The sequence below is a fragment of the Dysidea avara genome, chromosome 3 (assembly GCF_963678975.1).
Source record: "Dysidea avara chromosome 3, odDysAvar1.4, whole genome shotgun sequence".
Lineage (NCBI taxonomy): Eukaryota > Metazoa > Porifera > Demospongiae > Dictyoceratida > Dysideidae > Dysidea > Dysidea avara.
Window position 1 is genome coordinate 15,881,633 of NC_089274.1, and position 11,949 is coordinate 15,893,581.

The window sequence follows — 11,949 nt, forward strand, 5'->3', positions numbered from 1 at the left end:
TGATCAGAGCTTGCATACATATTTAATGTACATTTATGTTATCATCTTTGATCTTTTAATATAGACCTAAGTGTACAACGTTAACTTAATCTATTAATATCCTATGCGCATAAACTTCAGCATAAAATAATGGAAAGAAATCAGCTATATACCCCTGCAAGGATGTACATAATACATGTTCAGCGTGCATTCAAACCAGGAGCAAATATAGGGGCTATAGCACAGGGAGCAAGCAAGTGCAGGGGGACAAGTGTAGGATGTTTGTGTGCTGAAGCTTCATCCTTAAAGTTAAAAGAATGTTGCAGCACGTAAGGCAGTTGAATTCCCTGCTTATACAGGATATATTCATGCATATAAATTTTCCTCTTTTTGCTTTGCCATTTTTGCAAACATGCAGGTATGTGGAAAATAATTAATATTAGTTGCATTGTGCGATGTTCAACAAGTAATGAGAGACGTAGCTATAGGCTAAGGGCATTATAAGGTATATTAAGGGCTAAGGGTATTCCTCTTTCATATACTCCATAACACTCACTACAAATATGCTAGAGGAAAGTTTTTCATACACTAAAACATATCATAGTTTGCAATCCTAGTTTGCAACTATGATATGTCACATCACGATTTTGGATAGTAAACCACTTACAATCTCACTACTCCTAGTTACAACCCATGTATTTAAATAGTAAAACCAGTCAGAACCAGCACAGCTTCTTACACTGAAACAAAGTGTTACTGTAATAGTCATGCAGTTACTACACATTACAAAGAGTATCCTGTAGGTGTCCCTGAATAAAGCTATATGCTTAAAGTTTAGTAGAGCTGTCTGTATTGCTACACTTGCATCACAGCATTAGTAAGCACATACTAATTAGAATGGCTTGTTACAATAATAGTGCTGAGTGTTTTACCAAATTGGTTTACTGATTGCAATGAAACACAAAAAGGAGAAGCCACTTTTACTAGCCAAGTACAGTAATACAAATTATTCCTGACAACATTCCAATTTCCAATGATAAATATCAGCAGGCTATTTCCATGCAGTCTCTGTCATAGACAACATTATCTTTTATCTACACCCACCCAGGTATAAGTAAGTGTGGGGAGATACATTATCCACATATATACCACTTTGACACCTCAGACCAAAGGAAACCACAAGGCTATATTTCATATGGTCAGGGTGATATCATGATACAGCCTTGACCACAACTGCCTTTTATGCTTCCTGTATTTAATTGCGTACCCACAATTGAAGTTATCTGCACACTTATGTCGATACACTTACGTTCGGCCTCTCAGCAACACCTTGTCATTGCTCTTACAATATTATCTACAATCAAAATTCACATGGTCCCATATAAATACACTCGTGAAGCATTTCTGCAATTTCCCACACTTGCAGGTGAGTCACTCAAGTGGAATATATTAGCTGTAACATGGGCACTTGTGATTTGCCTGAAATATACACACTTGCACTCGGGCTGTGCCCTTGCTCTTGCGTATATTTCAGGTAAATCACTCATGCCCATGTTACAACTACTATTTATACCATGGCCACTTGGGATTTGCCTGATATATATGCCTACGCCCTTGGGCCGCATTGTATAACTATTAAATAAAATGATCAATTCAATTTCTGAAAACTATACCAATCACAAACTACCTAACTCTGTATTATGTGCGACACAACACTATATTAGATCAAACACAACAAGAGAATGCAGGCATGCATGTATAGAACAATGGCATTTTTATAGTTGATTATAGTTATTCCACAGCCTACATTGGTCTTGTACAGCTGCATGAGCACAGATACTTGTAAAAGATCACTAATCCCATTATGCATGGCACACTGCAACTAAGGATACATGTCACTATGATTACGTGTCGCATGGTTATACACTTACAATTATGGAGCTGCTACATTAGAAGTTTATCTTCATGTGACATAGCAAGTTTTATACTTATGGATCTTCCATATACAATTCCATAGTCTAATCACAAAGTTCTTCTGTTAATCACATGACACACTCATTGTTTGGACAAGTGTGTACTTATTTGAAATTGGTATTTGTAACTTTGTAAGATGGTGTAGCTTCGTAGTTTCACTTCTCATACCTTACAAGTAACACCACCTGTGTGGATTCAAAGTTCATCAATTGCCTCTTAATTGTGTTTGCTCATACACATGCATAGTTACAGTAAGGCTTTAATCATATTCAGCCTACACAGGTAGTGAAGAAATAAAAGAAATGATCAAGTGTTAATTATCTACATGTTGCTGTCTCATGACATTTCCTTCCGTCATATTTCCAGTCAAGAATACAGTAGAATCTGTTAATGAGGATGCTGGACTCATCAATGTCCTGTCCTTAATACATAAACAGACTGATCATTTGATTGCAAGAAGCCATGTTTGTAAACTATCCTTGCATGTTATAATACATATACTTTACTTGACATATGTAAATATTGGTATAAACAGCTAAGTGTGCCGGGGAGGTATATACACATATAAAAATTATCAAATCAAATCTTGAAAATCGTACCTTATAGTATCAGTGATTATGAACAATCACAAATTGTCTAAGCTCTAGGACACAACACTATGCTATAGATCAAACACAACAAGTGAATGCAAGCATGCATCAAACAACATATTCTTGTTTAACAGATTAGTTATTCCACAGCCTACTGTGTTGCTACATGACCATGGATGGAAAATAGATATACTAAATAAGAGATCAGTGTTTGCATTTATTGGTATAGCTGTCCCATTATGGTGGCACACTGCAACTTTACTGAAGGGATGCATGTTACTATGATTACCAAACATCTTGTGTACTGGTAATACACATGTACATGCAGTTGATAAATAGATGACAGTGTTAGATTTTACCAAACTGGTTTACTGGCATTGTGTCATGAGACACAGAAGATGAAGCCATTTTGAATATTCTGTTATGGTATATATTCCAATGATAAATATCAGCAGGCTGTTTGCCTTGTTAGTGCAATGTTACACTTCTATATGGAGCCAATTAATAGTGTATAGCTTCTCAACTAGCAAATATGTCTTAAGCTGAATAGTGTAGGAGAACATTTGTGGGTTATCAGGCACCCATAGTGGAGCTACCACATATACTGTGGTACCAGGCTGCTGTCACATTGGGGAGCTGGTTCAAGATATGGCTAGATACAATAGCACAGATCATCACTATATAACCATAGGAATACCGTTTACTTTGTGTATACTGATTAGTGCATTCATAGCTATATATATAGCACATGCATGTGGTCTCCACTACCATAGATATTTAGTGGGGTGCACCATGACCAGGGTAGTTGGTAGCTATGTATGCATAGGTATTTTACATGTTTCAGGACGTAGTTTTATACCTAAATATCTTAATCATTGTCATAAATCATACTTTCTAGTGGTCTGCATTGATCAAGAACTGCATATAAGGATCAGTGACAGTCATGAGTTCAGCTATGCAATTTTTCTTAATGAGTATTGATCCTATGACATCTGCTTTGCTAGCTCAGCAATTGCCACCTCTTCCCAAGTAGGTGAATGATGGAGAACTTGGATTGAGCACATTTGAGAACTGGTTGGAACACTTTTTTGAGTTGATGTCCACCACTCTCAGGCCAAGCTTGTCAATTTAATAACTAGACTGCATGGCCAGGCTTACTCACGTTTTTTTTCACCTTTCAGGATCATTATAATTATAATGTGAATGCACATTGTGCAATGCTATATTGACATTGCTAATAACGTCTCAGCTGACACTGGTATCCAACTATTTCTATTAATTACAAACACTACATTCTTGTTAAAATATATAAGAGACTTCCCAAAGCAGTATACTGCCCTTCCTTCATATCTTCGTTGACCAGGTGCTGGCATAAAGATCAGTCCATTATCACCTGCCAGTTTCTCAATAACATCCTTAAAACAAAGTGAGGCTGGAGCATTAGATGCATTCAATATTGACCTTGCCATCACTGGATCAACAGCCATTGGTATATCACTTCTTCTCTCATACATACTAGGTTGGTAAGTTCCACTAACAGTGTGGTTCATCATATCTAGTGCCGTGTTAAAGTGACATTTTATTTTGACTTCTGCATTTAACTCTGGACCAATCCTCTTCTTCCACCCACTATACCAGTTGACCACTTCATCATAATTCGGTTGACTAGATAGCCATCTGGAAAACACCTGGAACCACTTGGGAAAGAAGTGTCTGTCCAATAACATCACAAAATGTTGAATAGGTATCATATCTCTCCATACCATGACCCAGTCAAATGGTAGAATATTTTGGTTCCTAGGATTGATGTCCATTGAGTCTTAACAAACTTCCAATTTTGGAATAATCTAAAAATGTCTCCATTGCACCAGGAGAAAATGCCTGTATCCAAGATCTAAGCATCATGTGAGCAGAAGAGTCAGAAGGATTCCAATTATTAAGTGCTACAGTTAATTTATATCGAATGGATATGTACAGTGGCTCCAGTCTGTTCTTCATTATGGGTAACCATGGGTGTATCCAGGCATGAATTGGCATTGTATCTGTAGTAGGGTCCCAGTTGTCCACTGCATGATGAAGTTTGGGCATCATCAACTGTTCCAAGACATTATTCACAATCCAGTCAGAAAACAATCCTATCCACTCATCAAGGAGATCAACAACTGGAATGCAATTTCTTGGAGACCATGAGCTTATGACTGATCTGAACTTCAGCATCCACAATTCCCATACTAGTCTATCATACAAATCCATGCTGTCTAGATCAGGGATTAGGGTAGTTGGTAAAGTGGAGTCCTGCACTAGCAATGATCTCCACTTAGTAAACAACTCCTTAAGAGTGGCATTATTTGGATCTTCCAACATGTTCCATTGTGCTATCATGGAGTGTATTTGTGGAGCAATAGCAGCATATGGTAATGATAACAGGTCGTAGAGCTTATACTCATGAGGATACTTCTCCTTCAGAGACAAAATTAAGGACTCATACTGTTGTGTTATTAAGGAGCCCGTGTTAGAGTTGATCTGGCTTTCAACCGTTTCGACAACATTTACTAGCTCGGTGACTTTGTTAATTTGTTGCTCGTCTTCTCCCAACACCTTCAATAGCTCATCCTCTTCATGTTGAAGGTGAACTAATTGATCTTGTGCATTGCATAGCTTCTTATCATTGTTAACTAATCCAGCTTCAGTTTTCTCCACCAACAAATTGATGTTATGCAACAATTCTGGCAAATACACAGACTCTTGTTGAAATTTCTCATCAGGTTTGATATGCCTCCTGTTCATAACTACTAAATGTTCGCTTCTCTTTCCCTGTCAGATCTATTACTTTCACGTTGCTGTTCAACTTCAATGCTTTGCAGTCTCTAATCTGCTGCTTATTACTGAGTACCAACAATTCATCTACAGTTTTGTAAGTATACTTCAGTTTGGTCTTCCCTTCTGCTCCCAAATTAGATTTCTTCCACTGTCTAGTAGGAGCAGTCTCCTCCTCTTCACTATCGTCTTCAACAGGTTTGTCATTCAGTTGATTGTACATGCTCTTAATAAATGAAGTGAAATGAACCGCCTTGACAGGATTGACTATACCCCCTCCACCTCTGCCTAAACTTTCTCCAGATATATATCCCATCTTGGTTAAAATTCTACTGTAGTGTACTTTTCCCATTTTCCAAACTCTCTGTCCTTTCGAAGCGAATCCATCTCTTCGTGTCGTCACAAGAACGAACCTCGGAACTGGTCCCGTGCCCAGCCGGGCTCGCGCTCGCTAATTAGCGCGAGCCCAATTGGGCACGAGACTACCTCGGAACGAACTACCGGTAATTTATTTATTTAATTTATTTATTTATTATTTGCTTTACAGCATACATACAACAAGGTAAGTACAGTATAATTAGTAGTCCTTAAAATCTAGTCTATGCTGAAGGTCCACTGGCATCCAGTGCCAGTGGCGAGGAGTAAGTAGTTATTAAGATTAGTTATAGTTACTTATAATCAACGAGCACTTTTAATGTCTGGAGGCGCAAAAGAGCAATTGCACCTCCCACGTGGCTCTTCCTAAGACTCAGTGGAGATGGAGAACTTGAGTTGAGGACAGGACATTTCGATGGCCGTTTACTGATTTAGCTATACTAGTCTCAGGTGGTCTAAATAAAAATCTCAGCCGACCATGCTAATTGACATTAGACTTACTTACCAACCTTATCTAACGTATTAGAACGTGTTTTACACCTTGATAAATATGATCTACTTATCACTCAGGGCTGATTTTGTTCTGGTTCAATACTGATTCCACCACAGGATGTGTTAAGTAATTGCCGGTGAGCTGGAGTCACAATATGACCGGCCAGGCCTGCAAAGGGCATGTTGGCACAAACTATATCCCACCACATAACAAATCATATCTCAGTAGAATAGAATATTTACATTCTGTAACTTGTATTAAAATAATAACACAAACAATTAGCTATTATAGCTATACAACCAGTATCTGAAGTAATTGCAGGTATAACTGACCAACACTGAAACCCAGGGTATATACATTTCAAGATCAGCATGTGACAGTTTGTATGATGATGACGGGCAATCTTTCCAAGTGAATATACGTATACTCCATAACACTCACTACAGTATGTATAGAAAGTTTTTCAAATATAAAATCACTTGCAAAGCATCTTATATCTTAGTTTGATATGTCACTATTTTGGATACTACGTATATACACTTACAATACAGACTTATTACTGTAAGTCTTTGACTCCTAGTTACAACCCATGCATGCAGTCAGAAAGCGGCACAGTTTCTTACATTGAAACAAAGTGTTATAGTCAGGTGTCACTTTACTACACATTACAGAGTATGTAAAGCAAGGTGTATATATAATATATATGTATGGTCTTGTCCCAATTGCCTTCCCTATATAGGTGTCCCTGAATGCTTAAAGCTTATGTACTATGCATAGCTGTATATGTATTTTCTCAGAAAGCTGGCATTAATAACAAAAATCATTTCCTTAATATAATAATCATTGTTGACTAGATGACCCTCTTCACTTCAAAGAATCTCTTCAAGTAGTAAATCTGTCCAAATGTCATACAGTCCAAATGTCATACAGACCAAAATGAATGCCTCAAACACAGACCACCACACCACCCTGGAGTTGGTGTTATCATTGGCTAGAAAACAGAACATGTGCATCATTGTGTGCGATATACAAATAGATAACATAGGCACTTATTTTTTCAGGAACAATTTTATCAACTTGCAAAGTGACTTTATTTCGTTAAGTCACTACTACATGATCCATAAATCTGTTTCAATTGCTAACATGAACAGGTCCACAGTAAACTATATCAGAGAACCAGAACTATGAATGAAGAACTTCATGAACAATGTACACTTATTATTACTGTTATTTCTTCTACCACTGTCAGATTTTTCATTCTTCTTTCTAAACTTTGGGCCAGTTTGTGATTTATCAGTGGTCCGCAACATGGTTTTAGTCAGAGTCAGTTTGCCAGTCACTAGTAATTCTTCTTCTCCAGATGATCTGTCCTCTTTTGTGGCCACAAAAGACAACATGGAGATATAGTCATCCTTATCCATGCATGTCGCTTCTTCTTGATCTCTTGTACTCCTCATCATCTAAATCACGTTCCACAAATTTCCCGCCATACGGGTTTAATTCACAAAGTACCTCAAATGATTCCATCTATTCATCTGATGCCACAGTCGTCACAAGAATGAACCTCGGAAAGAACTAATTTTAACATGCGCTTTTAATTTCTGGATAGTGTCACCTCTTTAGTGGAGAGGTGAATGATGGATACCTTGGATTGAGGACATTTGAGAACTGGTTGGAGCCCTTTGAATTGATGGCCATCACTATCTATGCTCTCGGATGGTATTCTCAGGCCAAGCTTGATTTTGATTCATTAGAGTATAGTTCGAGGTATAGTTACTATATACCTTACCCTTATTCCTTATATTATCTATGAGCTACTTAGCTACCAACTTATCTAATGTAGCTAACTAGCTAGCTATTAGAACGTGTTTTACATAATTTTACACCTTGATAAAAATGATTTACTTTCTGCTTGGATTTTGTTCTGGTTATTTCAGACAGGATGTGTTAAGCTATGAGAGCTATAGTCGCAATGTGACCGGGATTCAGTGCAAAAATAGGGCATGTGGGCACAAACAATATCCCACTACAAAACAAATCATATCTCAGTACTGGCATAGGCGGCGGAAAGGGGGGGGCTAGGGGGCTAAAGCCCCCCCCTCGGTCTGCTGAGAGGGGGCTTAGCCCCCCCTCAGAATGATATCACACCGAAATTATCTTTCTTGGAGTGGGGCTGAAAACTGTGATAAAGATCGAGATACTCTAATAGAGCAGTCACTCTAATAAAGTAGTCAGTGTGTAGCGAGCTATGTAAGGATTTTTATGTAGTATGTAGTTTATCAGCTAGAAATGGTAGCTGGTGAGGTGGAAAGCTCTTGTCAGTTGGTTGTGACCTTTTTTTTTTTTTTTTTTTGGTCTCACCTTACCAAACCATAGAAACAAGTCTGGGTCAGCTCAGCGGAGCCCCCCCTCATATTAACTACTTGCTCCGCCGCTGAGTACTGGAATAGAATGTTTGCATTCTGTAACTTGTATTATAAAGCCAATTAAATATTTAATGAGTTTGATGGCTATAACATAATGACGTCATACAATGGCGGATCCAGGATGGGGAATTTGGGGAAAATGCCGGGGCCCCCACCCTCTGTGGAAGAACCATGCATACTTCTTTTGATAGAAATACTATACACCTTGTCAGACCAAAATTGATTATAACTCAGGAAAACCACCATTTATTGTAAATTCACTTGAAACCAACACAGCTGTCAAACACTCAAACTGTCACCCAGCACATGCTACGCAGCTACCACTTGCACTGCTGTATGTATGAAGCCAGTTAATAGTGTATGGCTTCTCAACTCACCATGATTATGGAGCTGCTATGTAATGAGATCATCTTCATGTTACATCATATGATACTATTTGGTGTGTTCAAAACCTATACCTGACAAAAATAGTAAGATGATTTAAAAGTTAGGCTAGCTGGCTGGCACTAAATATTCTACTACACTGCTAAAACATTAACTACTGAAGCTATATCATAACAGATTGTCAGATTTCTCAAATGATTCAACACAATATTCTGTTAGTATTGTTACTAAACTACACCGGATGTACCCACACATAAATGCTAAATTTGACTGCAAGATATGGCTGTGATGATTGAGAAGCTGGATAATGCAATATATATGCGTATTCCATAATCATTTCATTTCAGTAGAAAATGCAGTTATACAATCGTTATTAAGATAGCAATATACTAGCTATAGTTTCATATTGAGTTTCTGCATGCAGGTATGCGTGTGTAGCTAAATTTCAGCATAGATGCTGTCACACATCCATGTGCAAAATACAACTTCAATCATTACGCCTACATAAACCCTTAAATTTTTGTACAAGGCATTTTCATTTCAGCAGGTTTGATTTCTAAGCCATGCACATAGCTACAGTATATACAATCCCAGGTAACCAGCTGTAAAAAAAGGCAAGGCCAAGAATGCACAAGTGGTACTGGGCAATACAGATTTACTTATGTCATATGTTATGGCAAAATTTATTCATGATAATATATATATATACCCATAACAGTTGATAGCTTACAAGTTACAATACTTAAGGTTGACAATACCATGTCATCTTTATCTATTACAAGTGTAATTGCATTGGCTCTTTGAACTATCTTACTGCCCACTGAAGTGCCCGAAACTATATGAAGTGCTTACACTACTCATTAAACAGGTGATGGTACTGAAAACATGCCAAGTGAGGATTTCCCACTAAGCATTTTTATTCATATCTCTTGTTTCACTAATTTATACTGCTGGAACCTACTTCCTCTTTAAATAACAATTTCTGCACTATTTAAAACACCACAGAAATTGAAATGTGAAATATATGGCATAAGTGTGGTCGGGAGACTAATATTATCACATGAAGCAAAGCTGAGTGTAGCCCCTATGCAGACTATAGGATGTGAAGAATATACGTAAGTACATATGCATGCATTGATACTACTTGATACTTCCCTGCTGAATGTGAATACATTCAGACACATAGGCAGCATTGTTGTTAATCCTAACACAGTGTATTAAGATCACAGATTAAACTACATATTAGCTACATGTGTTATTTTAGCAAAGTAGCAATAAAGCATGTGAAGTTGTGCCTTCCCCTGTATGTTGTTGACTCTGGATAAAGTCAGGCTTGTTTAGATAAATGGCTCGTTTTGATAACAATAATAGTAAAATGGCTTGTTTGGATAACAGTGTTTAGATTTTACTAAACTAGTTTACTGACTGATACATTACATGGCATTAAGTCATGAGACATAGAAGATGAAGCCATTTTGAATATTATAGAATTATTCTGCAGCTATGGTACTGAGCATGCAGCATTACATTCCAATGATAAATATCAGCAGGCTATATACCTTGTAAGTATTACGTATGTTACACTTCTATATATGGAGCAAATTAATGTATAGTTTCTCAACTAGCAAATATGTCTTAGCTAAATAATGCACTGCAGGAGAACATTTATGGGTTATCAGGCACCCATGCATATAGTGGAGCTGCCACCTTGGTAGCATAACAGATTGGTATAGGCACAGATCTAAGGAATGGTGTTTACACTGTGTGCACTGATCAGTGTATTCATGTGGTTCCGCACCAAGTGATGTTATTTGGAGTCCTAGCTATATAGCTACTGACAAATACAGTAAGATGACTTTAAGACAAGCAACTTAGCTAGTGCTATTGCTGCTTCTCAGTCATTATGCAGAATGATCTTGCCATGTAAAATGCTAGCTCCACTACAACTGGGGTGACGACTCCATGCAACTCATGGTGGGCCACATGCAAACATAATGAATGGCAAAGAGTGTGTGCCTGCATCACTAATATACCATGCACATTTCAGTAGATGCTGCACGGTATTTACTGCATACATGGGGGTTATCATGAGTCACATAGCTTGAAACAAGTTTAGTGAGATAAGATTTAGGAAAGGATCTCTTTCAGATCATTATAGATATGCAGTGATCATAAGTCAACTAGCTATATATATATATATAGGTGATAATGTAGAGCTCTTCAATTTCCTATATCACTATGGGAATACTGTCATTATCTTTGCATGTAACCCCTAGTAGTAAGGAATATACGTAAGTGCATATGCCAATTCAACTAACAGTGTTCCTGCTACCTTTTCCATACAAGATTTACTGTAACCAAATGTGAAATGGTGAACTTACAACTGAGCATAGGATGTCTCCACATTTCTCGGTGCTCCAGAAAAAAGATCATCTACAGCCCACACCACATGGTAGCTAGCTACAGCTATGAATTTTTCTTTGAAATTTTGAGGTGGTGTATGGGTAGCTACACCGTTCCCTTTAAGTAGCTACCATGCAGGCGATTATGATTATAGCTCAGTAGTATACTGGAATGCTCTACAGTTAAATGCAGAATGCTATCTACTATAGGGAGGCTTAAAGCCTGTGAATACAGGGAGTCAGAAACATAATCACACCAATGCACATTTGATGTTAACACCCGGCTAGCTACCATGGTCGGTAACGTCAGGAGGAGTGTTACAAATCCTTCCATGCAGCTGCAGCTGGCTGAGAACTCTTCTGAGCATAGCTCGGCATAGCTGTAGCTAGTTTCCACATGGTGGTTTTGTGCCCATTTTTAAAGGTGTGACCCTCGGTGTGACCACAATGTAATAGCTAGCTAATTTTAATACTGTAGATCAGTCTATAGCTACCACTGAGTTCCGTTT

At 37.8% G+C, this 11,949-nt stretch overlaps 1 protein-coding gene and 1 pseudogene across 2 annotated transcripts in view; one reads left to right on the forward strand and one right to left on the reverse strand.

Moving 5' to 3' along the window:
* LOC136248624 (uncharacterized) overlaps positions 1 to 52 on the forward strand; it is a 9,022-nt gene extending 8,970 nt beyond the window's left edge. For both annotated transcript variants that reach the window (XR_010697785.1, XM_066040383.1), the window contains one exon: positions 1 to 52. This exon is cut by the window's left edge and continues 114 nt beyond it. Coding sequence is in view for 1 of the 2 variants with exons in the window: in XM_066040383.1 (XP_065896455.1) it covers positions 1 to 3 (3 nt within the window). In the remaining variant the exon portion in view is untranslated.
* Positions 53 to 3,763: 3,711 nt separating this feature from the next.
* Positions 3,764 to 5,676, reverse strand: LOC136248364 (tuftelin-interacting protein 11 pseudogene; annotated as a pseudogene).
* Between the last annotated feature and the right edge of the window lie 6,273 nt (positions 5,677 to 11,949).